General features: G+C 50.4%; 1 protein-coding gene across 2 annotated transcripts in view; it reads left to right on the top strand.

Moving 5' to 3' along the window:
- ELMO2 (engulfment and cell motility 2) overlaps nt 1–26,718 on the top strand; it is a 38,656-nt gene that overhangs the window by 441 nt on the left and 11,497 nt on the right. The window contains exons 2-10 of one of the 2 annotated variants that reach the window (XM_082744767.1): nt 11,009–11,136; nt 11,457–11,497; nt 11,938–12,010; nt 12,322–12,372; nt 15,671–15,852; nt 17,387–17,486; nt 18,208–18,359; nt 20,810–20,888; nt 23,996–24,046. In XM_082744767.1, coding sequence (XP_082600893.1) covers nt 11,059–11,136; nt 11,457–11,497; nt 11,938–12,010; nt 12,322–12,372; nt 15,671–15,852; nt 17,387–17,486; nt 18,208–18,359; nt 20,810–20,888; nt 23,996–24,046 — 807 coding nt within the window. In that variant the 5' untranslated portion in view covers nt 11,009–11,058. Of the gene's footprint in view, nt 1–11,008; nt 11,137–11,456; nt 11,498–11,937; nt 12,011–12,321; nt 12,373–15,670; nt 15,853–17,386; nt 17,487–18,207; nt 18,360–20,809; nt 20,889–22,038; nt 22,062–23,995; nt 24,047–26,718 lie in introns of those variants that run through there. The other variant, XM_082744768.1, reaches the window with a different exon arrangement.

Here is a 26,718-nt window from a genome sequence, read left to right as displayed (position 1 = left end):
GGGGAGTGTGTGCGGCTGGGTGGCCCTCGGCCGCGGCCCGGGGAGTCTCTCTTGACATCGCCGCCGCGACGCACACGCTGCCCATCACCCCGCCCGGTGGAGCCGGCCGCTCTGTGGCCCCCAGTCCGTCTACTTCTCATCTCCGCCGCTCCCCTTCCGTTCAGGCGTCTGTCGCCTCCTACCTGGGCGGTTGCATTGTCCTACCTGATGGGCCCCCACGCTCTCCCGCCGCTCTGCTGTGGGCCTCGCACCGTGGCCAGTGGGGTTTTCAAAATGCACATCAGATCCGGACACTCCGCTGCTTAAAACTGGCCAGCCGCCCAGCTCTTGCAGGGTCAGCCCGAGATCCTCGCCCAAGCCCTGGAGATCTGGAACCTCCAGACTGTCCCTCCTGTTCAGTTCTCTTCACACTGTCCTTTCTCTGTTCCTTACACATCCCAAGCCCTAGCTTTCCTCGGGGTCTTTACACTTAGCCTTCTTCTGTGTCGCCCCCCTCTTCCCCGCCCATTTTAGTCCAGTAAACTCATCTTCATGCTTCAGATCTGCACTCAGGTGTCACCCTGACTCCTTCTCCAGGTGAATTCCCCACTTTTGTCACCCTGGGTACTTCTTCACCACACTTGCACAACTGCAGTTTTACCTTTATTTGTGAAAGAATTAGAATGTCTGTCCGTCCCACCAGATAAGAAGGCCTAGAAGGTAGTGTCTGGTTTTGCTCCTTGTGCATCTCCAGCCTCTTGCACAGGACCAGGCACCGTAAACATTTATTAAAGAAGGGGGTGGAGGTCTTGGCTTTGACAGGAGGAAGGGGGTGTGAATCGTGGTCCCTGATAGCCTGCCAGTGGGGGAAGGAAACCAACCTGGGAATACTTTCTGTGTGCCAAGCTCTATGCAGAACAATGCTTTGTGTCCAATAGAAGTAGAATGCCCTATGGGTAGTTTAAATCTTTTAGTAGCCGCATTAAAAATTTAAAAGGAAGCAGGTGAAATCAATTTTTGGAACACATTTTACTTAACCTATTATATTCCAAAATAATATTATTTTGATATGCGATCGATATAAAGACCCTATTAATGGGATAATTCCCATTTTTGTGGGTGCCCTAAGTCCTTGAAGTCTGGCATGTGTTTCCTACCTATAGCGGGTCTGATTTAGTTTGTGGTAACCACATGCCCCGTGCTCAGTGGCTACACAGGACACAGGTCTGGGGCTGCCCTCTTGGGCTGTGCAGTTCTAGAAGCTTTGTATACTTGTGGCATTTAATCCCCTTTAGAGTCTTTTGGGGTAGTTCTTGTTGCCTGCATTTTACTAATAAAAATAAGGAAGCTCTTAAAAGTTACATTGCCTGCTGGTGATCACGCTAGCGTTTGTGAGTGGAGGAGGGAACATTAGGACTAGGACCCCGTGTGTTCTTCTGGAGTCTGGTCTCTCTATACCCTATGCTGCCTCTAGGAGGTGCCAAGGAGGTCTGGGAGTGCAGGAAGTGGGGACTAAACTTGAGAATGGTGGCACCTGTGGCTATATTGCACATTCTGTCTGGTTTCGTGTGGAGTAATATGTCTGGACACATCAGTACCACCTGTCTAGGTGGCTCAGGAACAAGCATATTTAATGCTTCTGGAGGAAAACCCTGCAAGGCAAGTCCTTCTTTGACCCAGTTGCTATACCTCTCAGCACAGTCTACACGGTGGTCCTGGGAGATGGGGAGAGAAATACTCAGGGCCTGCAGTGTCCTGGTGGTGCTGGGAGCAGCACGTTCGAGTTAACACTGGCTGCTAAGTTCCACGATTGCTCACCGAGTGAGCGTCCCCTTACTGCGAGGCCAGCGCTGTTCTACTTAGGGTGACTGGGGAGTGTAAGTCACAGCCCTCATTTTCAGGATGCTTACCATGGAAGGACAAGACCAGATCGTAGGGTGATTAGGTGACGCCCAAGACAACCACATGGTGTGACGAAGACCCAGAATCAGTGGTCAGTAGAGCCTGCAAAGTTGTTGTCGAGACCAAGCTGTAAAATGTGTTTGAAAGCGTTGAATTTGAGCTTCCTTAGGTGGGATGGACGCTTTGCAGTTTGCCTCAGTGCCTGCATAGATGCTCCTTGGCTTATTTACTTATCTGCCTGGCTGCTTAAGGCATTTGACTTTGTCACCCCACTAGGCATGGTGGTTTAATGTGAGTCACCAGGAAAGACTGGTTGAGCGCCTGTTATGTGGCAGGCTTTGTAGTGGCCATGGCTCTGAAACTGATTAAAAAGTCTCCAAGGTGCTGCTTCTGGAAGAAAATAATAATAATAATTGATATTATTATTATTATTATAGAAGAACACCACCACCAGCGGTGCTTTGCCTCCTTGATTGCCTTCACATATGTTCTCATTTTGTCATCAATTTCCTGCAGCCTGAGGGTAGGGTTTTTGTATGCTAGGAAATGTGGTTATGGTGTTTTTGCAGCTTCTTCAAGTTCACACAGCTGGAATTCTGCTTACTCTGTGTCAGAAATCACGCTTATATGATTAACATAGATTATCTCACTTAATATTCATAACCTCTTGAGAGAGGAAGGTTGATTCGAATCCCCATTTTACAGATACAGAAATTGTTAGAGCTGAGCTCCAAATCCAGGTCTGGCCCACTCCGGAACTCAAGCTCCTAACCATTAAGTGACACTGGCTTACCAGAAGGTCAAGGTGGGAAGGGACCTCAAAAACATCTACTAACTCCCTCATTAGATCAGGACAAGAGGGCCAGAGTGGCTTGTGATCATGGTGAATCTGGGCAGTCAGATCCCTTGTGCTGTAGAGAGGGAACTAACCCAGACATGGGGGACCGAGACCTTCTTTTGTCCCTAACTGGTGGTGTGGCCTTGCCAGCTTCTCTGGACCTCAGTTCTCTTATTTATAAAGTGAGAGGGCTTGGCCTGATTTTACAGTGAGAACAATGCTGTGTTGTTATGGTTGGTATTGAAAGAGTTGGGCCCACAGCCCGGGACTTCAGCCATGACCCAGAACTCTTCTGGGCTCACCACACCCCCTCCCTACACAAGCTCTGCCACCCCGTTGCAACCACCATGGGCTGTTGAAGGGGAACAGTTCCTTAAAGTTCATCAGTATTTTCCGTCTCATTGTCTGTTTCACTTCCAAAAACTGAAGCAAGTAGTCTGTAAACCCTGAACCCTTCTAAATCCGCCAGCTATTATAGTTAGGGATTTGTAAAGTTCTAGGCAATGGACAGTTCTCTGCAGTGTTTTTGTTCTTGTTGAAAGGCAGTAGGTCTCAGGACATCCTGGAGAGTATTTTTATTTATTTTCATTTAATTTAATTCATTTATTTATTTATTTATTTATTTTTAGAGAGGGAGTTGGAGAAGGAATCTTAAGCAGAGTCTACGCCCAGTGCAGAGCCCAGTGCAGGGCTCGATCTCATGACCCTGAGATCATGGCTGGAGCTGACATCAGGAGCCACGCAGGCACCCCATGAAGGGTATTTTTAGTGTGGAATTCTGCAGGTTCTGCAGTGTGCCAGGCAGTGTGCTGCAGACATTGGGGAAGCGGGGGGAAGGGACACAGGCTGGATGTGTCCCTGCTCTCAGATGGCTAATAGTCCTCTTGGCTGTGGCTTTCAGCCCTGACCACCATTAGGATCACTTGGGTGGTGAGAGGGTTCAGAGTGCGGGGTGGGCATCGATGGTGCACAACCAGAGGTGAGGACCGCTGGTCTAGAGTCTGCTTCTCACACTTGAACATGCATGTGACCACCCCCCCACATGCATGTGACCACCTCCCCCGCCACTGGGGGTCTTGTTTGAAGGTGGATTCCCACTGAGCAGGTGATCCTCCATGACTGCAGGTTCCCAGGCACTGCGCATGCTACTGGTTGCAGCTCACACTTGAGTAGCAAAGAGGCCGCACAGAGAATTTGAAGTCAGGGGGCTGTGAAGGTTTGTGTAAGAAGACTGGGAACACAGAGGAGGGGCAGTTAATTCTGCCTGAGGGAAGAAGACAAGGAAAGCCACACCAATGAGGGAATGTGTGAGCTGGGCCTTGAAGGATGAGTAGGAGTTTGCCGGTTGGCTAAGGTGGAAGGTCAGCAGCGTGTGTGAAAGTGCATACTCAGGGGTACCTGGGTGGCTCGGTGGGTTAAAGCCTCTGCCTTTGGCTCAGGTCATGATCCCAGGGTCCTGGGTTCTGGCCCTGCATCGGGCTCTCTGTTCAGCAGGGAACCGGCTTCCTCCTCTCTCTCTGCCTGCCTCTCTGCCTACTTGTGATCTTTGTCTGTCAAATAAATAAATAAATAAAATCTTAAAAAAAAAAAGAAGAAGAAAGAAAGTGCAGACTCAGAAGAGCGTGATGTTTGAGGGAGCAAGATGGTTTGGGGCGACGTGCTAGCATCTACGCGTGAAAGTCTGGACAGCGCTTCCACCCTGAAGAGCTACTGAGTGGAACTGGGGTCAGCACTCTGCTAGCGAGTTTGAGCTCTGTTCTGTATGCTTGGGAACTCCGCAGAGGGCTTCTGTGCAGGGTAAGGGGAGACCCAGGTGATCCTTAGGGCAAGTGTTCAGGGAAGAAGCCCGAACAGTTAACCACTTCCCATTCCCGTCCCCTTCCTCACTATGCTGTGGCTCCAACTTAGTGGCTTTGGGGTGAGGCGGGTGTTCGGCAAATTTCTACAAAAAGAAATGTCAGCCGCTGTTGTCACGATGGTCCCTCTCAGCCTTTCGAACAGTGCGTGGAAAAGTTGAATCTCTGCCAACCCAGTTCCCCTCCTCTGGACCTGAGAGCTCATCCCCATTTAGCGGCCGAACTCAGGGAAGTGGCGTCACTCCTCAGATGAGAAGATTTCAGAGGGAGAAGCCTCTAGTGAGATTGCGGTTTCAATTAGAAAGAGGGTGTGACCTCTAGTTCCCTTCCTGGTGTGGTGGACTCTGTTGCAGGAAACATAAACCAGACTCACCCACACCATCCCCCCCCCCACTGAATCAAAAGCAAAAGATGAGAACAAAAAAGCACACGTCACTCCTTATCCTTCAAAGAGTGGGGAGGAGGGCGGGGAGGACGGAGAGCTGGAAGCGGGAATCTTCATTCTGAATTCCTTGCTAGTGGGAAGGCATCCTCTTTCACTTGCTTTCTGCACATGGGCTGTGTCACCCGCTGGCAGAGTCCAGCCCTCTGGAGCAGTCACTGCATGGGTGACGGTAGATAAAGCTCCACAGGGCCTTTTGTAACCGTGTTGATTTTACAAGCGCACCTGCCAGAGGCCACTTAGGGACTGCTCCCCTGGAGATGCCGATGGTACTATTTCTCTCTGTTTCCCGAGCTTTGCCTTTGAAGACGTGCGCTTTCATTCTCCTGCCTTGCAGAATTACCTTCCTCAGATCGAGTGCGTGCTTCTCTCCTGTTGGTGGCGTGTTGAGTTTTGCCAGCCGGCTTGATGTCTGCAGCGCTTGCCTTTAAGGGGGTGGGAGGTGAGGGGCGGCAAGCGGATTCATCTGGAAGAGGGCTATGACTTCTTTGCCCCCCTGGGTCTGGATGGAAACCACAGCTCCCTTATCCCGGCTGTTCGCTGTTGAACTCAAGCACCGCTGAGCGGCCGAGCAGAAGGCTATTTATAACCCTGAGAGTTTTGCAATGTTACTGAATTGCCTCGACCTAATTTCCACTTCCTTTCTAAAATGAAAATGAAGAGTTAGCAAGCAAGTACTGAAGGAGTTCCCCACAAGGAGACCCTCCGTCCGGGGATGGGCTCGGGAGAACACGACCGCTCCTACTCGCCTGCCTCCTGACGCCTCCACAGAGAAGCAGTGGGATACTCGCCCCTTTCTTTGCAGTAGAGTCAGGGGCGCTAAACCTGGTCTTGCAGTGAGACACGTCCAATGAGACGTCAAAGACGACAGCCAGACTCTCAACAGTGGAAATACTGTGTCGTTAGAAAGTGGCGGGACGTGGAGGGAACACCAAACAACCAGAACAGTTCACGCCAGTCCCTTTCCACTCCGAGGCGGCGCTGGTTCACAGGAGTGGAGGAAGTCAGAGGTGAAGGATTTGCGCAGACACTGGTGCTTGCTGAGCCAGAACGGTGTGCCAAGTGCTGTGCTAGGTGAGTGGGTGACAGGGTGTACCTTCCTGGGGGGAGGAGCTAGTGAGGAAGAGAGATGCACAAATACTTAACTATCATAACAGTATGTACAATAGTAATAATACCTGTCACGGAGGAGGACAGGAGCCCTCACAGAGGTCAGAGCAGAGTGCTGTGAGAACACAGTGGTCCCATCCTGTTTCATTTCGCTAGGGAAAGGGGACCCCTCAGAAGGGTAAAGGGGCAGTGACATCTGAACTGGACTTTGATGTTTAAATAGGAGCTCTTTTGACAGTCCAGGGAAGGAAGAGAACATGCGGATGGACAGAAGAAATGGAAGAATGTGGCCTGCCTCACGGAAACAGCAAGCAGTCTGGGAAGACCTGGCTAGACGGAGAACCCAGTAGCACATGAGGAAGCGGGGCTGTCCTCTAGACAGTGGGGAGCCACTCCCTGTTGGACCAGTGAGCTCTCGCCATGCAGGTTTCTTCCCTTCAGGGTACTTTAGCTTCAGGTATGGCAAACCAGAGTCCTCCAGACACCTGCTGCGGGCCACGGACGGCTTCACCTGCTGCTCACATGGCTTTCAAACAGCACCAGACTACCCGGAATCCAGTTATTATTATTAGCTGCGTGACACTGAGCATCGTCCTTAATCTCTCCGTGCTTCGCTTTGTCTCATCTGTTGAATGGGCGCAAAAATATACCACGCGCGGTTGCTGTGTGGATTAAATGAATCAATATGTGTAAAGTCCTTTGAAAAGGACCCATGTATTACGTAGAGGGAGAAGAACTAACTGTGAAGTCACATGACTCAGCCTTGAGATCCGTTCTGATGTGCTTGCTTTCTTTATTTTGGAGGGAGGGGAGATATGGGAAGGAGCCCTATGGCAGACAAGCTCAACCCATCTGAACTTCAGTTGTCTCATCTGTACAGTGGGGTTATTTTTCAGGGTTCCTTGAGCATTGGCTGTAATAATGCCATAGAAGTGAGCGATCAGGGCGCCTGGGTGGCTCAGTGGGTTAAAGCGTCTGCCTTCAGCTCAGGTCATGATCCCAGGGTCCTGGGATCCGGCCCTGCATCAGGCTCTCTGCTCAACAGGGAGCCTGCTTCCTCCTCTCTCTCTGCCTGCCTCTCTGCCTACTTGTGATCTCTGTCTGTCAAATAAATAAATAAATAAATAAATAAATAAAGTGAGCAATCAGGGCCGCCTGGGTGCCCTGTGGGTAAAGCGACTGACTCTTGATTTCAGCTCAGGTCATGATCTCAGGGGTGTGAGCCCCACAGTGGGCTCTGCACTCAGTGGGAAGTCTGCTTGTCTCTCTCTCTCTGTTCTGCCCCCTGTGCTACCCCACCCGGTAAAATAAATAAATGAAATCTTTAAAAAAAAAGGAGTGATCAACTGTAAAAAGGCTGTCTACCCATTACTATTATATACAACATGATTACTATGAAATCCCTTATATAACTGGTTTGTTTTTTTTTTTTAAGATTTTATTTATTTATTTGACAGAGATCACCAGTAGGCAGAGAAGCAGGCAGAGAGAGAGGAGGAAGCAGGTTCTCTGCCGAGCAGAGAGCCCGATGCGGGACTCGATCTCAGGACCGAGGGATCGTGACTTGAGCTGAAGGCAGAGGCTTTAACCCACCGAGCCACCCAGGCGCCCTAACTGAACTGTTTTTAAAGACACCAGACTGAGCCCGTGTCAAGGAAGGTCCTGCTCACTGTCATTACCCTTTGCCTGTTACGCTGCTGCTTGCACAGGCACCCAGATCAGAGTTCCTTCAAAGCCTGGGGTCAAACTTAGTCTTAAGCCTTTTCGTTGCAGTGAACAGAAAAGCAGGCTAGTTCCATTTAAAGAAGGGCTATTTGGGCAGGATCCAGGGGAATTTCAGGCACCTCAAGTGTAGGAGTTGGAGCCATGGGATCTGGGAAGTCATCAGGCTTTTTCATCTGTTTTTAGGACTTTGTGGTTTCTGGTTTCTGGCCTCCACTTATCTACACATCTCTGGATTCTTCTGCAGAACAGCTTCCTCTAAAAAGACTCTTGGTTTTTTGCTTCTTGGTATCTTTGGCTTGCTGGTGGCTTTATCTTGCCACAGTACCTGCTCGGAGGCTGATGATGATCTTTCTACCCCAGGGCCCCTTGGCATCCAGCTTCCTTAGCTTGTGTCTGTAAATTTAAAAGAAAGAATTGGATTTACCCGGCTAAGGTTCAGTGTTCACCTAGGTCCCACCAGCTGGGGCAGGGTTAGGGAGAGTGTCATTCAGTTTAAATGGACAGCCTGCCCTGTGTGAAAAAGGGCAGAATCACTGAGAATGGGGGCTCGGAGTCTCTCTCGAATAGTCTTGGCAGTTGCAAATCTCCATGCTTTAAGATGGATATGAGTTTTTGAAACAGCCACGAATCACTCAGGGCGAGGTTTAATAAAGAAAGAGACAGTCAACCTAGGAAATGCCAGGTTGGGTCCGAATAATGTGGAATGGCCAAGTCATGAGCTTTAGCTTCCTTGTCTCCAAAGACAGTATGCAGAAAGGAGCTCTAACAAATAAGGCTTAGCAGCACCATCAGGAAATAAGGGTGTGGCTGCCTTGGGTGTGGACTTTGAAGTGGGCGATCTTCATTTGGATTTGTAAATTCTACTTTGTAACCATGGGCTTTTAGACTTAGGGGGCACTCTACGTGTGCTTTAGTTCAACACTCACATCCCACAGTCGAGGCTTGGGTGAAAGGGCCACGTCCACATCACCCAGATACCTAGGGATGGAACTGTGACGGGGTCCTGACTCCATGGCGTCCAAACCCAGTTGCTTCTTCAGCAGGACAGTCATCCCAGCGCCTTCTCTCGCCTCCTTGTTTCAAAGAGAACTAAATGACAAATGGTCTAAGAGGCCATCCTGTGTGCTGCTGTGTATACAAAGTGCAAAAACGGGCCACACTCATGTATGGCGAGAGAATCAGAAAGGAGTTGCCTTTTGGAGGGCTGGAAGGTAGGGGATTGCCTGGAAGGAGGTAGGAGGGAATTTTCTAGGGTGATGAGAATGTTCGAAGTCCTGTTTTGGGTGGTGGTTACAGAGAGACGTGTGTATTTCTATTCTATATATACACGTACATGAGCTCTGTGCGTTTCGTATGTAAATTATATCTCCATTTTAAAAAATGATCTCACAACTGTACAGTCATACCTCCTAATTATGGCACATTTACCGGTAAGGATAAAGATGCCTGCCCTAGGCATCCAGAGTCACAGTCCCACCCCTGCTTTGCCATGTGGCCTTTCAGCCAGGAGGTGTCCTAATGGGAACGGTTCATTGTGTGTCTAAGCATACGAACATCACACACGGGAAATTCTGCTTGGAGCCACAGACGTGGCAGAAGCTTTGAGGACCACCAGGCCTGCCCCCCACAGGCTCTTTAGGCTTGATTTAGTTCCAACGAACAGAAATTCAGACTAGCTCAGCAGGGAAGGGAAGAGCGCCGGCCAAAGTCAGCCCCAAGTTCTGTCCCCTTTCCTACCTATTAGCTGGTGGAACTGGGGCCCTTTAACCATCCTCTGAGCTCCAGCTGTGTTGTCTCAGAACTAACAGTCTGATTCCGCCTACTTCCTGGGGCTGCCGGGAGGGCTCAGCGGAGTCAGTGAAAGCGCTTGGAAAACCATCTGTGCATTGTCACGTGCTGGAAATGCCAGTACTGTTGACACTTGCCTTCTGGGGCAGCCCAACCTGACCAGGAAACGGTCACAGAAGCTTCCCTCTCCTGGAGACTCCCAGGTGTGGAGGGGAAGGGCCTTTCCCCCTTTCACCAGACAGACCTGTGCTCACAGGGCTGTGAGAATGGACATCTGTGTCTGGGCCTAAAAGCTGCAGCACACACCAGCACCAGCTTAGCAGCGGCTCTGCCCTGAGTTCAGGAGAGCCAGGCGGTCTCCATTATCGAAGCCTGATGTGCGGGTGAACGGCTGAGCCTGGCGGATGCCGAGAAAGTTCTTTTTTTCATTAAGAGAGAGGCCTCTTCTGAACCTGTCGGCAAGGAATGTAAAATATACATGGAAATAATCCATCAGTCGAGTGACTTGCCTTCATCAGACCTTGGAGAGAGGATGCTTTGGCTGCTACTTGGAATACCACTAAGCTAGTGGGGTTGCCTAGGAGACTGGTCACATGGGCTCATCTTCCAGACCCGTTCAAAATGATTTATTTTCCTTTATTTTGGAGACAAATGGGGGAGGGGGTCAGAGGTACTTTCGGAGCCTCGTCCTCCTATAGAGGGGCCTTTGTGTGAGGCTGTCCTCACCTCCCTGCACTTGAGCTCCAGCAGCCCTTGCCCTTGGCAGTAGGGACTAAAATAGCATTTCCTGTCCCAGTTTTCTTCCCCATTTTCTGAACTCTGCGTCATCCCACACAGAGGAGGCTCCACATTGTGTCCTTTGAGGGGGAAGGAGTGGCAGCGGTTACTAGGCAGGAGGCGAGAGCAAGCAGCCGGGCCCTGCCGACACTGGGATCTTCCTCGGATGAGAGCGGAACAGAAGTGGGCAGGCTCCGTCAGCCGGCCACTCAACCAAGAGAAGGCTCTGCCTATTCTTATCTGTCTCAGAGCATATGCTTCTCCCTCCCAACGTCCCAAGATGGGAATTTGCAGTAAATTCATTCTTCTACCACACAGTCCTCCTGACCTTTAGACCAAAGTGTCACGTTGGCAGACCTTGCTCCTGCCCGATCTGCAGTTGATGGATGGCTTGTCCCATTTCTACTCGCTGACTTAATCTAAAAGAGACAAAAAGCCCAAGGAGAGGGTCTGGTGTGATGTCAAAAAATTCCAACCAAGCAGTTCCATATGTTACTTTGGACACCGTCTTCTGATTCTCAGAAATATCTAACGAGTGAAAAATGAAGGCAGACGCTCTGACTCTTTCCTTCTCTCTGACTCTGTCTCCAGGCGGCTGTGTCAGTGTGTGCTTCTTGGAGAAGTAGGGCCGATTGGGAACAATGCCGCCCCCATCAGACATCGTCAAAGTAGCCATTGAGTGGCCAGGTGCTAACGCTCAGCTCCTTGAAATCGACCAGGTGAGCTCCTGGAAGGAGGACAGAAGCAGAAATGCTGGGGGGAGGGGGGTCGTCAGGGAAGCGCACGGCAGGGTTGTCTTCAGGGATGTGGGCTTTTGGCATCAGGAGTAAGAGCCAGCAACAGGAAGGTCAAGATCTGTCCCACCCCATGGAGGGTTGGTCCTGTGGCTTGGGAGAGAGGTTTCCTCTCCAGCAGAAGCCGTCGGGGAGGCAGTCCCCACTCAGGCCCCGGGCTGGTCCTGCTAGGCAGGCCCTCGTCAGAACCGTGGTGGGAATAGCATGGATTGCTGGTGAAGGACCTCCATCTCTCTCTCTTTCAGAAACGGCCCCTGGCATCCATCATCAAGGAAGTTTGTGATGGGTGAGTAGAAAGTGCTCTCGTTCTGGACAAGGGTAGGCTAACAACTGCAGGAACACCGCCCCACCGGGAGGAACCTCCAGTTAGCCGGGTCCCGGGGGTGGAACTTTTGTGGATCGTTGTCTTACAAAGGAGGTGTAGCGGAGGAGGATGTCCCTACGACCTCGTAGAAATCCTTCTTTTTCCTGTGAGCCCAGGAAGGTGCTGGTGGGCTGTGAGGCTCGCGCTGAGTCATGCGGACCGCCTTGGACGGCGCCGGTTGGTACCCAAGCCTGAGCCACTTGTTTTTGCTCAGCATCTCAGCCTGTAGCTTTGGGTCTCCCCCTCCTCCAGGCAGGCCGCCCAAAGCCTGAGGCGACTCTGCTGGAAATGATTAATGCATCTGCTGCTTTTAGCTGGGCCTGCGGAAGGCCCGGGCGACTGTACTGTGGTTTCTCACACAGGTGGTCGCTGCCAAACCCAGAGTATTACACCCTCCGATATGCAGACGGCCCCCAGCTCTACATCACCGAGCAGGTGCGTGCGGGAGCGCAGTTGGCACGGGAGCCTTGCTGACAGCGGGGCAGCTTCTGTGTCCCAGGGAGGGGCTGCCTCCCAGGCAAATTGGGGCACGCCAGCCCTGCCTCCTCGGGTGGCTGGAAAACTGAGGCTTCTCCTCTTGAGGGCCCAGGTCACATGGAAGGGTTCTGAGAAGTTCTCGGGCAAGACACATGCAAAAGGAGGCCTGACCAAAGAGGTTCAGTTACAACTACTGTAAAATTGAGTCAGCCAGCTTGCTCAGGTCTAATATTGTATCTTAGTTACTCTTTTTCCTCTTTGTTACCCAGACACGCAGTGACATTAAGAATGGGACCATCTTACAGCTGGCCATCTCCCCGGTACGTATCTGGTTCTCCTCAGGAGTACATTTATTTAACACACATAGGAGCACCCACCATGGGCCAGACTCCCTTCTAGAAACCAAGACTACAGAGCTTTAAAAGTCAGTCTTTGAGGGGCGCCTGCCTGGCTCGGTCGGTGGAGCATCCAACTCTTGATCTCAGGGTTGTGAGATTGAGCCCTACATTGGGTGTAGAGATGACTTAAAATAAGTCAATCTGTGCTCTCACAACTTTGTTAGGAGTAAACAAAGGCCCCTCTCAAGCATTCTGACAGAAGGTTGCTTAGGGAGTTATGGGGACTCAGACAAGGGGCTGCCTGGTTCGGCCTGAGGATTCCCAGAAAACCTTCCCAGAGGAAGGCACGCTTAGCGCAGATGTTGAAGGATAAGCAAGAATTGGCCAGAGAAATAAGAAAACGAAGGGTATCCCAAGCAGAGTGACGCGTTTTGTTGGGGGAGGCGGGGCCTATAGCAGCCAGTGGGAAGCTGACCTGGAAGGGCCCCGGCCGGCTCACTCAAGGGTTTGGACTTGATTCAGAAGGAAATGTGGGGACATTGAAAGATTTTAAGCAGGAAGGTACATTATGTTTAGATTTATATTTTAGGAAGATCACTGTAGTGACAGTGTGGAACACGGGCTAAAAAAGGAAGGTTGGTGGTGGGAGGAATCTTTAAGAAGCTAATGAGGAATGTTAGCAGCCCATGAAGCGAAGGCAAGTGACAGTGGAGATGGGGGGACAGGCATGAGAGCTATTTAGAGGTAAACCCGGGGATGGGGTGATATCCTGGACGTCGAAGGAGACGGAGGACTCTGAGGCGACTCCCTGATTCCTGCCGGAGCTCTTGAAGGGTAACTAAGAAAGCGACTAGAAAGGCAGAGAGAAAACCAGGAGACCCGAGAGGGAGTGGGCAGGGACTGTCAAGTTAGAGGAAGGCGCGGCCTGCAGCAAGCAGAGATCGAGTCGACCGAGAGCAGAAACGTTGTTCACTGACCCAGGAAGTCCATGGTCCCGGGTGACCTCTGTGAAGACAGTTCTGGTGGGGTGATGAGTGACAGCCGGGCTACAGCGGTGGCAAAGTGAGGTCCCCACTTCACCGCACTATCAGGAAGCTTGGTTATAAAAGGAAGTAGACAGCAGAAGGCAGGAACTCGGGGATGTGGAGCCAAAAAGATAATGCTTTTTAAACAGAGGTAAAACATTCCTGGGTTGCAAAAATCAAAAAGTTTGACAAAGATAAAGTGGCAGGTCTCCCTCCCTCTCCCATGCCTCATCTACTCAGTTCCCCACCTCCTCTGACCCTTCAGAGCTGCTAACTTCTGTTGCAGTTTCTTTTGTGTCTTTGAAAAGAAGTTAAGGTGAAAGAGAGGAAGGTTGATGGTGCAGGAAAGGGGGTGATTAATGGAACAGGACCTCACTGGGTCAGGACAGGGGGAACCCAAAGCCCGGGTGGAGGGATTTTTGACCGCTCGGTCCCTAAGGAGGACTTACGTGTAGAAGGGCTGCCAGAAAATTAAGGCTGTGATGGCACCTGTTTTCTTGGCGAGGCAAGAGACCAGTCCCTTTGAGCAGCAGGGGGTGTGCGGTAGTAACAGCTAATAGTTCCAGAACACCGAGTGATTGCTTCGCATGCAGCATATCCTCTTATCTTGACAGATACCCAAAGAGATGGGTACTCGTGATAGCCCCGTATTGCAGATGAGCAAACTGAGACTCAGGTTACGTGACTAGCCTCTTGTCACACGATAAAAACATGGCTGAACTGTCTCTCGAACCGGGGGCTGTCTGACTCCTGGCCTGTATTCTCACCAGTGAGTCCTGCTTTCCCCCTTCTCCGGAATCTTTCTCACCCTAAGGACTTCATTACCCACCCACCCAACCCCTGCTGACTCCCAATCCCACCCCACCACTCCACCCCCCGCCCCACTGGCCAATCAACTCTGCTAGCTTAATATCTGCTAGCTTAATATAACCATTTGGGAGCTGCTCTCGTGGACGTGCTGAAGCATTTTCCAGACCTCCTGCGCTGAGCAGTTGACTTTCCCAGGAGTACATCTCTCCAGAGCAGAAGGCGGCAGCCCAGAACTGCTGTCTCAGGAGGAAAATTAACATTTGGAGGTGGAAGTTTCCAAGTGTGATGCAGACCAGTGCTCTTCAAATGGTTCTATCCAGTGACCTTTTCTCGCGGTGTGCGTATTCTCCACCGCGGGAGTCTGGAGGATTTCTGTGTCATCCAGAGCCGCGGCTGCTGTAGGCCCATCTCTGTGATAATAAAAGAGGAGAGGCAGAGGGGAGAGAGAGGTGACCAGATCTGACTCCTCGGTCAGCAGCAGGAACCAGGCTGCAGCCACTTGCTGAGCTCTGGAAGAAAAAATAAAGACCGCGGGAGCATTTTGCTCTCAAGGCTCTTCCATTCCAGCTGAGAATATTAATTAACAGACAAAAAATAAGAGAGTGACAAATTGCAGGTCAGTCACTTGCGGGGGCCTTGACTGTAAAGCTAGGAAGTCCAGCAGGAGGAAGGGCCAGCAGACGCTCGGGAAGGCTTGTGGCTAGAGCTTGCAGCAAGGAAGCAAGCATTTTTCTGGGGAAAGTTCATGTGCTGGGAGAAGGCTTGGTCACCAGCCATCACTTTGAAAAAGCTATTTTGAAAGCTTCCAGCCCTGCGGTATTCTTAAAATTTCCCCAGGACTGTCATTTTAAGGGACAATGATACAGGCTTTCAGAGAAAGTTTTTAAAAAAAAAAAAAAAAAAAAAAAAAAAACAACTTGTCAGGCTTATCACATTTTGAGATTGAAAGGGACTTTAAAGCTGGTCATCAGATTAAGTCCTCCACCCAATGCAAGAATCCCTTGTGTAGCATCTTTGACAGCTGGTTGTCCAGATTCTCCTTGATTGCTTTTAGGGCCTGAGAACTCATTACATCAAGGGACAACCTGGTCTGCTGTCTGATGGCTTACAGTAATAGAAAACTCCCCTCTGTTGAGCCAATATCCGTGTCCCTGTGACTTGCCGGAGGTGGTAGACAATCTTCTCCCTGGTCCTTCAGTGGGAAGTTTCTGTAATCCATAGACCAGAGTGCTACAGAAAGGATCTACATAGGTTCAGATTGGTCTTGGCATACTGGTAATTCCCTGATTGATCCAATAAGCATTTATTAAGCAACTCCTAGACAGCGTGAACAACTAGTTCTGCCTCAGGCTTGGATGTCCACAGAAAAACCTTTATGAGCTACTCACAGAGCAGTAACCTGCTGCAAGGAGCAGAAGGCATACATCTTGTTCCTGCTCTCGTAGTCCCGGGCTGCACGCCAGCTGATGGAGAGGACCCAGTCGTCCAACATGGAGACCCGGCTAGATGCCATGAAGGAGCTGGCCAAGCTCTCTGCTGATGTGACCTTTGCCACTGAGTTCATCAACATGGATGGCATCATTGTGCTGACACGGCTTGTGGAAAGCGGAACCAAGCTCTTGTCCCAGTGAGTATAACTGAGCTCTTCTTGGGGGGTTTCAGAGACTGACTTCAGTCCGCGGGGCATCCTTTTCTCCTCTCCACCGAGTCACTTGAATTTATTGAGCACCTTCTGTGTACAGAGCAGTGTGCCAAGTACTGGGCTCTGCACTGAGGGATTTGCTTGTTGTGGTCCTGAATCTCGTACTCTAGGTGGTCTTCACAGATCCAAGCAGTAGTAAAATCATGGGGTACAGAAGTCAGGAAGCGAGAAGGTAGATCATGACAGATCTGTTAATTTATGGAAAATGGCTAGTGAGCAGACTGTCCAGAATTGACCAGAACAGGCATCTGTCTGTACTTAATCTCCACCCCTGCTTCCTCCCTTTCCCGTCATCTCCCTGCTCCCGCCCCCCCCCACACACACGCACACACACACACGCAGGCCTTCTCCCTACCACCCATTTTCACAGGGAAAACGAGCTCCAGAACTTTGCAATAGGCCACAGACTTCTCTATCATATCCAGTGCCGAGATGAGTGTAGTGGCACTCTGTGCCCATGGCCAGCCGTGAATGAACACGTTTCGTTAGCTGTCTAGGCCTGTGCTGGCTTTCTGTCCCTCTCAGCCAGCACACAGAGGGCGTTGGAAATCTTTCCAGCTGATGGACCAGCTCTTGAAATTTTCAGCCAAACCAAGCACCTAATCTTGGGTGTTCCTTTTAAGTCTCAGATTTTGCAGCAGCGTGGACATCCTGAAGCTTTCAGTGGCCCTCAGAGACTTCAGCCGTCTCTGGGGGCGTGGGATGGAGGCGGTACATGACTGGACTGGCCTTGGTTTCCTCCTCTTTAAAATGGGGGTGCTGCTTACATTGTAATACTGTCACAAAGATTGTTGTTAACAGGTCCGATCCTGCCTTGCCAACGGGAATAGGGTTTGTTGAATCTAGAGCACTATAGAGCTGTGTAAAGGGTGGTGTGTAGAGAGAGGGGGACACAGGAGAGAAGGCTTCAGAACGCTGTCAGCATTGCAGCCAGGGGTTTGCACACATTGTCACCTTGCCCATTATGATCTTAACGCTGTGAGATTGACTCAGTTTTACCAAGGAGGAATTTGAAGTTTAAAAGGATAAAATTTGCACAGTTAGTAAATAGTTGAACAGGAATTGAGCCCCTGTCTGAAGTTTGTACCTAAGCTTTACTGCCTCTTGGTGTTGAACATGGGCTGTAAGCTCCTTTGGGTGCCCTGCCAAGTATTGGAGTTGATAAAGGTCTGATACTTTTTTTTGGTTTTGGAAACAGGTGAGTGATTGTGCTCCCCGGGATGAGGTGGTACAGGGAATGAAAGCCAGTCCTCTGGCAGCTCTTTTTTCCCAGAGACAGATGCCTGGACAGAATCTGCTGCACACCTGGCCAGGTGTGCACACAGGTGGCTACTCACAGCTGCGCTGACCGTCCCTGACACTCACGCTGAAATCCATCCCCATCGTGGCCACTGTCACACCTGTGTTCCCTGGCTCCGAATCTTTGTGTGATTTTTGTGTGTGTTTGCTTATGTCCCAGCTATAGTGAGATGCTGGCATTCACCTTGACTGCCTTCTTAGAGCTCATGGACCACGGCATTGTCTCCTGGGACATGGTTTCAATCACCTTCATTAAGCAGGTGAGGCCTCCAGCATTCCATCGTCCTCTCCTCCCTCTGTGGCTGGTTGTCCTGTCAGTTTAGGGACAGGTGCAGGCAACACAGCCATTCTGAGGGTCGGCTTTCTGTCCCCAAGGCCCAATTTTTCATCCTCACGCTCGGGTCTTCCTAGAGCTCCTGAAACGGTTCCTTCACTGTTCTCTGAGGCCTGCTCTGAGAAGATGGGGCCGGGCTCTCAGAACTGAATGTGGCCACAGTGAGATGGGATTGTCAGTGGACTTGGGATGACACCAGCCGGGCCGCCAGGAGCCGCCTGGAGTCTTCTGACCTGCTCCCCGAGCACTCCCTTCTCTGGTTCTGCATGTTCATTTTGTTCGCCTTAGATTTCTAAGTCTGCCTTCTGTTGACAGAGCTGCAAAGCAGCCTGTTTGGATTGTCAGATCGAGCTCAGCAGGTGGAGGGGGATACTTCTCCTTCGGCCCTCCTTTCTTCTGCCGGAAGGGGCGGTGTCAGTTCTCAAAACTGGACTAAAAACGAAGAGTCATGTATCCACTGACCTAGAGTCACATCTGCCATTGGCTTGGGACATTGGGAACTTCCTGATGCTGGAGATATTTAGGCAAAAATGAAAGGACCATGTATCAGGAACAATATCATGGGGGTTGAGAATAATGGGGAGTTATTAGATTCCAAGACTTTGAGCCCCAGGCTTTCTGACTGACCTGGCCCTCGCTTACTGTAGATTGCAGGGTACGTGAGCCAGCCCATGGTGGACGTGTCCATCCTTCAGAGGTCCCTGGCCATCCTGGAGAGCATGGTCTTGAATAGCCAGAGTCTGTACCAGAAAATCGCAGAGGAGATCACCGTGGGACAGCTCATCTCTCACCTCCAGGTGTGAGTAAGAGATCCCGCCGCAGCCTCCCCTCGCGCCTCTCGTCCTCTGGCTGTCTCCCAGCCCTCCTCCGTGGCTTATGTTCCAAGCTGCCGGTCCGCCCGGTCACTCAGCATCAGCATGTCCACACTGCTGTCGGGACGCTCCTAGTGTTGGGGCCTGATCATGGCATGCTCCTGCTAAAACCCTCCGTGGTGCTCCTCGTCCCTCAGGATGAAGCCAAGTGCTCCAGCCTCCTGTCCCGCCGCGCGCCAGACAGAATCAGATGCTCTCTCTCCTCTCTGGGCCAAATAGTCTCTCTTTACCTATGATAATGATATAAAATTCTCTATTTTTGTTACCTGTCTCCCACTTTAAATTTTGAACTCTCTAGGAAAAAGGACCAATTCTTTTTGGGTTCCCTGCTTTGATTTAATAGAAGTCAGTTAGTGTTTGTGGAATGAACATTTAGCAAACGAATGGTATGCCGTGGGGGGTAGCAAAAAATATCACACTGAGCAGGAGTTCAGGCTTCCAGTCAGATCCCGGCTCTCCTATACTCTGACCAGGTCTCTGCCTGCAACAACTTACCTGGTCTCGCCTGGTCTCGGTTTCCTCCTCTCTAGACTGGGGTTAGTTCTCCCCACCACTCGGACTTTTGAGGATCAAAGGAGATAAAAGATCTTGCCTGATGGCCAGCATAGGTGAGGTATTCAATTCAGGAGTGGTTTGCTTTTGTTTGTTTTCTAAGGAGTTTAACACAAGGGCGCTTGGGTGGCTCAGTCGGTTAAGCCTCTGACTCTTGATCTCAGCTCAGGCCTTGATATCAGGGTCGTGAGTTCAAGCCATGCATTGGGCTCCACATGCAGTGTGGAGCCTACTTAAAAATGGATAAATAAATATGAATAAAAGTAAATAAAAAAAAAACCCTAAGAGTTTATCACATCCTAAAATGTTTTAAAAGCAGTAAAACCAGAAGACAGATGAACCCTTTGGAGCACTGTTCCTTTCCTCTCCATTTCTTTCACTTCACTTTAACCCCTCTAAACAATTTAAGGGGGCTGGACTCCCCCAAACAAAGCATTGACTCCTTTCTGACTCTTGTTCCCTTTTAGCATTTTGGACGTGGACAGATGCCAACCCCAGTATTGCCTGTTTATAGCAGCCCTGGCCTGACTCAGCTCTGCTCCCAGCTTTACCCTCCACCCCACAAATAATCCAAATAAAAAGAAAGCATCATTTGCAGTTCAGATATCTTCCTGGTCACTTCTAAGGAATTCTTTAGTCTCTGTTTTCATACCCCAAAGCCAAAAATGTTGTTTGAAGTGAAGGGAACATCATAAACTCCAGACGGAGAGTTCCGATTTTCCTGACGTCAGACTTACCCCTCAGTTTCTTCGTTTCTGAATCAGGAATGACCCAGTTGTGTTCCCCAAGGGTAATAGAGGAGCATGGCATTTTTTAGGGTTCGGTCCATGACTATTTTCAGCCTGTAGCTGTTACTAGACATTATGTTCTCTGCTGTTCGGGCTGGGACACCGAGTTCCTTCCATGAGACCTCCAGGATGCCCCGCACCTGACTCGGAGGTCTGCCGGCCTATCTAAAAAGAGAGCCCCACCCCTGCCCCGAGTGTACCCCCAGCGTGGCAGGTGGAAACATCTTGCCAAGGGCCAGGATTATAAGATTCCAGAGAACAGTTCTAGCAAATCTGTTTTAAAATGAAGTAAGTTTGTAGTTGAAGACTCTGAAAATACAGAAAAGCACAAAGAATAAATCCTTTGCCCACTTCCCCACCTCCAGACAGAACCACTGTTCACATTAAACTGACTCGCCCTGCTAGCCGTTTTCTCCTTGTATATTTTTAACAGAATCGAGAGCTTACTCTGTATACTCTGTGTACCTTGACTTTTTTACAGAGTAATAGCCCTTGAACATTTCCCCATGGTAAAGACTCTTCTAAAAGGGTAGTTCTACATCTTTTTTGCATCCCATATGCCTTTGAAAATCCAGTAACAGTTATAGACTCTCACTTTCTTGGAGAAAATAACACAGTCAACCAACTGCGTGGAATAATTTCTGCACCATTTCTTGGGTTTACAGACACTCCAAACCCATCCTGAACCCCGGGTGAAGAACCTTTACTCTACAACGTGATTTTCAGTGACAACTTAGTCCTGTAACGTGATAAACAGAGTTGCGAATGTGGGCATTTGAATTATTTACTGTTCTTTCTTTTTCTTTTTTTTGACAGTACTTGAATGAAATGCTTTGCCAGTACATCTTGCGCAGCTCTCTGATTACCGTATTAGTAGAGTTGCCGGGTTGCAGAGTATGCCCATTTTTAAGGCTTCTGAGATATCACCCTGGATGATTATTTGATTACCGTCTGAGCGACCGTTGCAAATGCACCCGCGTGTCCTCTCGCTGGTCAGTCTTCTAATCTCCCTCTGCCTTCTTTCTCCACTGGCACAGCTCCAACCAGGAGATTCAGACCTACGCCATTGCACTGATTAACGCGCTTTTCCTGAAGGCTCCTGAGGACAAGCGACAGGTCTGTGGCTGCCTTTTCAAGCTTTTCATCTGGGCTCTTCCAGGAGAAGAATTGTCTCCCATCCGCCCTTCGTTGTGCAGACAGCAGATGCGCAGCCATTTCCCTAAGAGTCCTTCCTCTCCTCCCTCTGTGGCAGGGGCCCTCGGAGCAGCCTTGCTAAGCGAGGCCCGGGTCTCAGGTCAGAGCAGGGCCTGCAGACTTTTTCCTCCCAAGGGCCTGAGAGTAAATATTTTTTGCTCTGAGGGCTTAGGGCCTGTGTGGCAGCCAACTTTGTCATTATAGCCGAAAGAGCCTCCGACAACAGGTAAACAAGCCAGGGTGGCGGTCTTCCAAGAAGACCTCATATACAACAAGCCCAGGCTGGTCTTCATTGCAGACCCAGGATAGAGGATCGAGAAGGGAGAGGAGGCCCTCTAGACATCACCATCCAGTCCAAGGAAACCGGGACAAATGAGATCTTGGCATGAAGTTTTCATGTGTAAAGACCCTCAGGCCCAGATTCAAAGCTGCTTTCTTCCCCGGCCCTTTAGCCGTGCGACGTGATGTACCGAGCTCTGCTGCTCAGAGGCCCAGGGTCCTCCTCTGTGATAGGGGAGCAGCAGACTGTGCCCTGTGTACTTCCCAGGGGCGTCATGAGGAAAAACAAGCTCCCTGTTTTATGATTGAGGAAACCAAGGATTGGCTGGGCCAGGGAACAAGCACTGACCTGAGCCCGGGGCCCAGAGACTGACTGCATTTCCGGCCTGGGCAGGTGTTTTAACCTCTCGGGTCTCTATTTCTCTTTCTATAAATGAAAAGGTCAGAATAAATTATCTCTAAGGGCTCTTCCAACTCTGACACTCCAGATATCTCTGGCTAAAAAAAAAAAAAAAAGCCCAAGTGGCATACAGAAGAAAGACTATTAAATTCTCTGTCCATAGCATGGTCTCTGGAAGTTGAAATTCGGGTGGGATCATGAACCAAGCTTTTGGTGGCTTCCCATGGGAGGACCAGGAGCATCTATGGTTCTGTGTGTCCTTGTCTTTCTTGGATGGCTTTGTTCTGTTAATCTCTCCCTTCGTAGTCCTGTTTTGAATGTAAGCTGAAAGCTCATTCTTCCATCTGCTTCTTTCTGTGCTTTTTGCTTTCTGCCGGCAGGACAAGCACCTTAACCCTCTAGACCTGCCTGTCACTGTAAGTAGCGCCGCCGTGTGGAAAGGGCCCCAGCTCTCTTCCTGGTGGGGAGGTCAGAGCTGGGCGAGACCCTCTTGTTCTGATCGAGGGGTTCACGGAACTCCCAAGACCCAGGGAAAGGTTGCGTGCTGTAAAAGTCATTGGTCAGAACATTCAGGGAATGTGCTGGAGACTAGCGTTACATGCAGGATTAAGGGGGTGCCTCCCCCAGGGGATGCTGCCCAGTGTTTCCTTTGTAACCTGCCTTTACATAAGTTCGTGGTTCAGCCGGGGAGGTCAGATTCTGAAACAGCCTGAGACTTTCACCCAGCTGATAACACAGATGCATCACCTTCCAGCTTGGTATGGCAGAGAGTAAAGATAAATCCGTGTTGCTTTGGGTACATATTGGGCCGTTGGAATTTGAAGAAGTTTAGACAGTTGTCAGGAGGGAATTTGCATGCTTGTTTCTTAGAGGGAGCTGTAGAGGTCGGCTTTATGAGGCTATGAAGAAAGATGAACGCTTCCCCCAGCACCCCAGGGAAGCTTCTAGTCTAAGGCCATCACATTCTAGCAGTAGGCCAATGTCAATTACCCACTTTGTGAGTTGTCCGCAGCAAGGTTTAATCTCAAGCCGACCTCCTATGGCTACCAAAGAAGTTTCTAGGCCACCTTCCTCCTCTGCCCGCCAGCGTGTGTGCTCAGGAGATGCAAAGTAAAACTTAATGTTCCTGGCAGTGTCAGCCATTGGGGATATAAGTAGAGACGTAGAAGGGAGAGGGAAAGGCCTTTTAGCTCTGAGAAAAATGAGTGTGCTCACAGAAACTGCTCCGTGGGAGAGGTGTGACAGCTCCCTCAGGCCCATTGATTTAGAATTACCCATAAAATTAAATTAAGGCAGCAGTTTAGAAAGTGAAGTCATACTAATTAACGTGGTAAGAAGTGATGGCCGAGATTGGAAGGAGGAGACAGAAGAATTATGAAAAGCTGTCACAAAGATTAAAGGCACAGGAACCTTTGGGACCATTTTGTTGAGGGAAAATGGCCACACGTTTTGGAGCTCCTCGGGCCATCCAAGTGTCTGAGGGCCCCGATCTTCTGGTGAAGCCGAGCCCTCGGCAGTGTTGAGGTTGTAATACTTGTCATCCCTTCAAAAATCATGAAGTGTCTGTATCATCCGTTTTTAGAGAATTTGTGTAAGAACAGCCAAAACAAGGTCCTAAAAGGACCCTTGAAGCTCGGCTCCCTGGAAGGCTGCTTTATGCGGGATCCTTTATTTCCTGTGTGTGCCAAATAAATAAAGCGGTTACTGTCAGAATCTGAAAGAAATACAGTAAAAACGATGCCCCTATTATGAGAAATTACCCCAAAGCACTAATGTGCTGTTCTCCAAACCGGTCAAAAGTGAATCACGGCTACTTACTGTGGCAGGAGCCCCTGTGCCCAGCCCCGCTAGCCCGTGTGGCGCTGGGGGGCCCGGAGGGGCCGCTGGGGCCTCAGCCCTGTCGGCCGGTTGGAAGAGACCCTTCCAGCCTCTGGGGTGGGTGTCTGTCTGGAACGGTGCATGGGACCCATCTCGCTGCTCTGTGCCCCGTGCGCATTGTCCATTGCCTGTTGCCCGGCATCCTTGTGACTCGAGTGTCTCGTCCTGAAGCGGTCTCTGTTCCTCGTGGAAGATGGTGTGGTTGACTGTGCCACGGGGGAGGGAACGTCCTATTTGAGTCAGTTTGCCCTCCCAGAAAAAAAGCGTGCGGGAGGTTTTCAGAGTGTAGAATATGTTTGATGGTCCATGGGTGGTTGTTGTTGTTTTTTTTCCATTCGCCCACTTTTTATTTGAAAGGAGAAAAAGTTTTAGAGAAAAAGCCCCAGAGAACCGTGATTCCACTTTTCACTTGACAGTTGTCGCAGCTGGGGGCCTGCCACCTTGCCTTACATTGGCTTGTTTTTCTCAACAGGATATGGCCAATGCCTTTGCACAGAAGCACCTTCGTTCCATTATCCTGAACGTAAGTTCCCAGAGCAAACTGTGTTTTGTTACTTGTTACTGGTGATACCAACTGCTACTGTTACTGTGGTTGTATTGTTATTACTGAGATTACTGTTGAGTGGATAGATAGGTGCTAATAAACCCTTGTTAAGCAGGAAGCTTTTTCCTGTAATCTTCTGTAAACAGAGCTGTCTCTAGGAGGCCGTCCTGCCAGGACTCGCAGAGCCTCTGAGGAGGTAGAGGCCAGCCAGCTGTCTATTTATGGCCCTGCAGCTCCGGCAGTTTTTATCCGGAAGGAACGTGTTAAAATTGGCCCCAAAGAGGAAAGTAATCCGTTCCGCTAACAGTGATCAGAACTGAGTTGCATGGGGGCACGAGCAGAAGGTGTGTTTGCTCTCAAAGATCTTCCGGTCCCATGCGATGGCGCCAGAGCACCGTGGGGTCTGTGGTTCCATCCAGCTTCAGGGTTGGGGGAGGATTTCAGGAGGAGGGGCTGCTGTCAGGGAACCTCTAGAGGAAAGATGGCTGGTGAGGCAGAGGCTTCCAAAGCAGACCTAGAAGGAGCGTGTGACCACACAGAGGGTGGCTCAAGTAGCAGACGTGTGCAGGGGCTGGAGGCCGGAGAGCATCGAAGCCCAGGTCAGGTAGGGCCTTAGTCTCTCTCCCAGGCGCAGTGGTGGGGCTGTCGTCAGGCGGGTGACATAACCAGGCTGGCATTTAGAAACCTCCTACTAGCAGGTGTGTGTGTTTCCTGGGGGTGTATGAGGGAGGAAAGTAGAGGGAGAGGTGGCGAGGAGGGAAGCATCTGGGAAGGGGGCTGACTCCCTGTCCCCACGCGGGGCTGTGAGCGGGGGGGAGGGGAAGGGTGAGAGCTGGAGAAGAGAGCTGGGGATCTGGGTGAAAGGGGGGCTCTTTTATCCGTTGTCAAAACCAAGGGAAAACCAGGAGGCCCCAGTGAAAGGAGTCAAATGAGAAATGAGAAGTCAGGTGTGAAAGGCTTGAGAATTCTGAGCACGAACTTCAGAGTCCCCAGCCTCCACTCTGCCATTAACCAATCTTTGATCTTGAGCAATTCACTTAACTTCGATTTGCTTTGATTTGCTCATCTGGATGTGAGGCCCGACCAAGCTCTTAGGTATACAGAGCTTAGCGGGGTGCCTGGCCCTTGGTAAGCGCCCTGCTCACATCAGCAGGCCTCTTACTGTGAACGGGAGACAGAGGTGGTAGCATTCAAGAAGTGAGCTCTGGGCACTTGCAAAGCCAAGCAACAGGCTGTCTTGAACAAACACAGCCCACCTCTTCACCTTGCAGAACCAGCTCCTGCCCGCTGGCCGTTTCCCTGGTCAGAGCCCCACCACCAGCCAGGCAGGAGGGCTGTGGGCAGGAGGGCCGTGGGCAGGAGGGCCATGGGCAGACGCCCCGGCCATCTCCCATGAGGGATGGGGAGCGCAGAGGTCCAGCAGGTGCCTGTCCAGATTCCTGAACAGCCCTCTTAGGCGCCATGCTCCGCATGCATGGGAGGGAGGGTACACTTCTGAGGGAAATGTAATGAACTTCGAGGCTTAATATGTACGTCAGTGGGATTAGTTCAGCTCATTTCTGGACATACCTGGGAACAAGCGAAGATTCTACCATAGAAGAATCTATGGGTCAGGACTCATGACTTAGATAGTCTGCTATGAAATGGTTAATGTTTGCTCACTGAAGTCCTGGGAGTTCACGAGGTGAGGCCACGGAGTCTAGGCCTTGAATTACTTAGCAGTCAAATAAGACTTGAGATGAGAGCTCTGGAACGATGAGTTCTCCGACGGGCTGCACTCCTAGAAGCCGTTGTTGGCAGAGTGGTTACCTCCCCGCTGTGACATCTCTTAAGTTTGAGAAAGCGGGATTCAGGTGAACGAAAACCATATCACATTAACTTTAACCTCTTCTCAGAGTGGTTTGATGAATTATGGAGAGGAAGGGAGGAAGGCTCAGAGGGAGAGAAGAGGAGGTGTGGGGGGGGGCGCTGAGGAGACCCCGCAGTGAGAGGCTGGAGGTGGGGTAACTTGCTAAGGTAGGGGGAGGAGGAGCAGAGCAGTCGGCCTGGGCTGGAGACTAGCACCTGCCCAGAGCCGAGAGCCGAGAGCCGCAGACAGCTGCCAGGAGGAGGAGGAGGAGGGCCTAAGCTCGCACTGGTGAACACTTAGGAGCAGCGCTGCCTTTGGAACCTTCTGCAGTACAGAGGTGTTGTCCGGCATGGTGCCCGCCGGCCACGTGGGGCTGCCGAGCACGTGAAATGTGTGTAGTGTGACGGGGGAGCTAAGTTTGTAATTTTTTAATATTTCAGTTAAAATACTCACCGTGGCTTGTGGCTGCCATTAAGCTGTTCAGATCTACAGAAATGAAGAACACTCTGGAGTCAGATGTCAGGGCGAGGAGGGCTAGAACAGCACTGGCAAGTGGAAATACAGCACGAGCCACGTCCTTCATTTTAAATGTTAGAGTAGCAACTGTAAAAAAGGAATACGGGAAACCAATTTCAATGATATATTTACTTTAACTCACTCTATCCCATATACTGTAATTTCAGTGCGTAATCAATAGGAAAAAATGGGTTATGACATATTTTGTATTTTCTTTGTTTCATGCTAAGGCTCTGAGATCTGGCATCCGTTTTACATTTGCAGCACATCTTAGTTTGGACTAGCC

Source organism: Mustela nivalis (assembly GCF_964662115.1).
Source record: "Mustela nivalis genome assembly, chromosome: 8".
Taxonomy (NCBI): domain Eukaryota; kingdom Metazoa; phylum Chordata; class Mammalia; order Carnivora; family Mustelidae; genus Mustela; species Mustela nivalis.
Note: the sequence above shows the minus strand (reverse complement) of the source record. Positions and strands in the feature narration are given on the sequence as shown.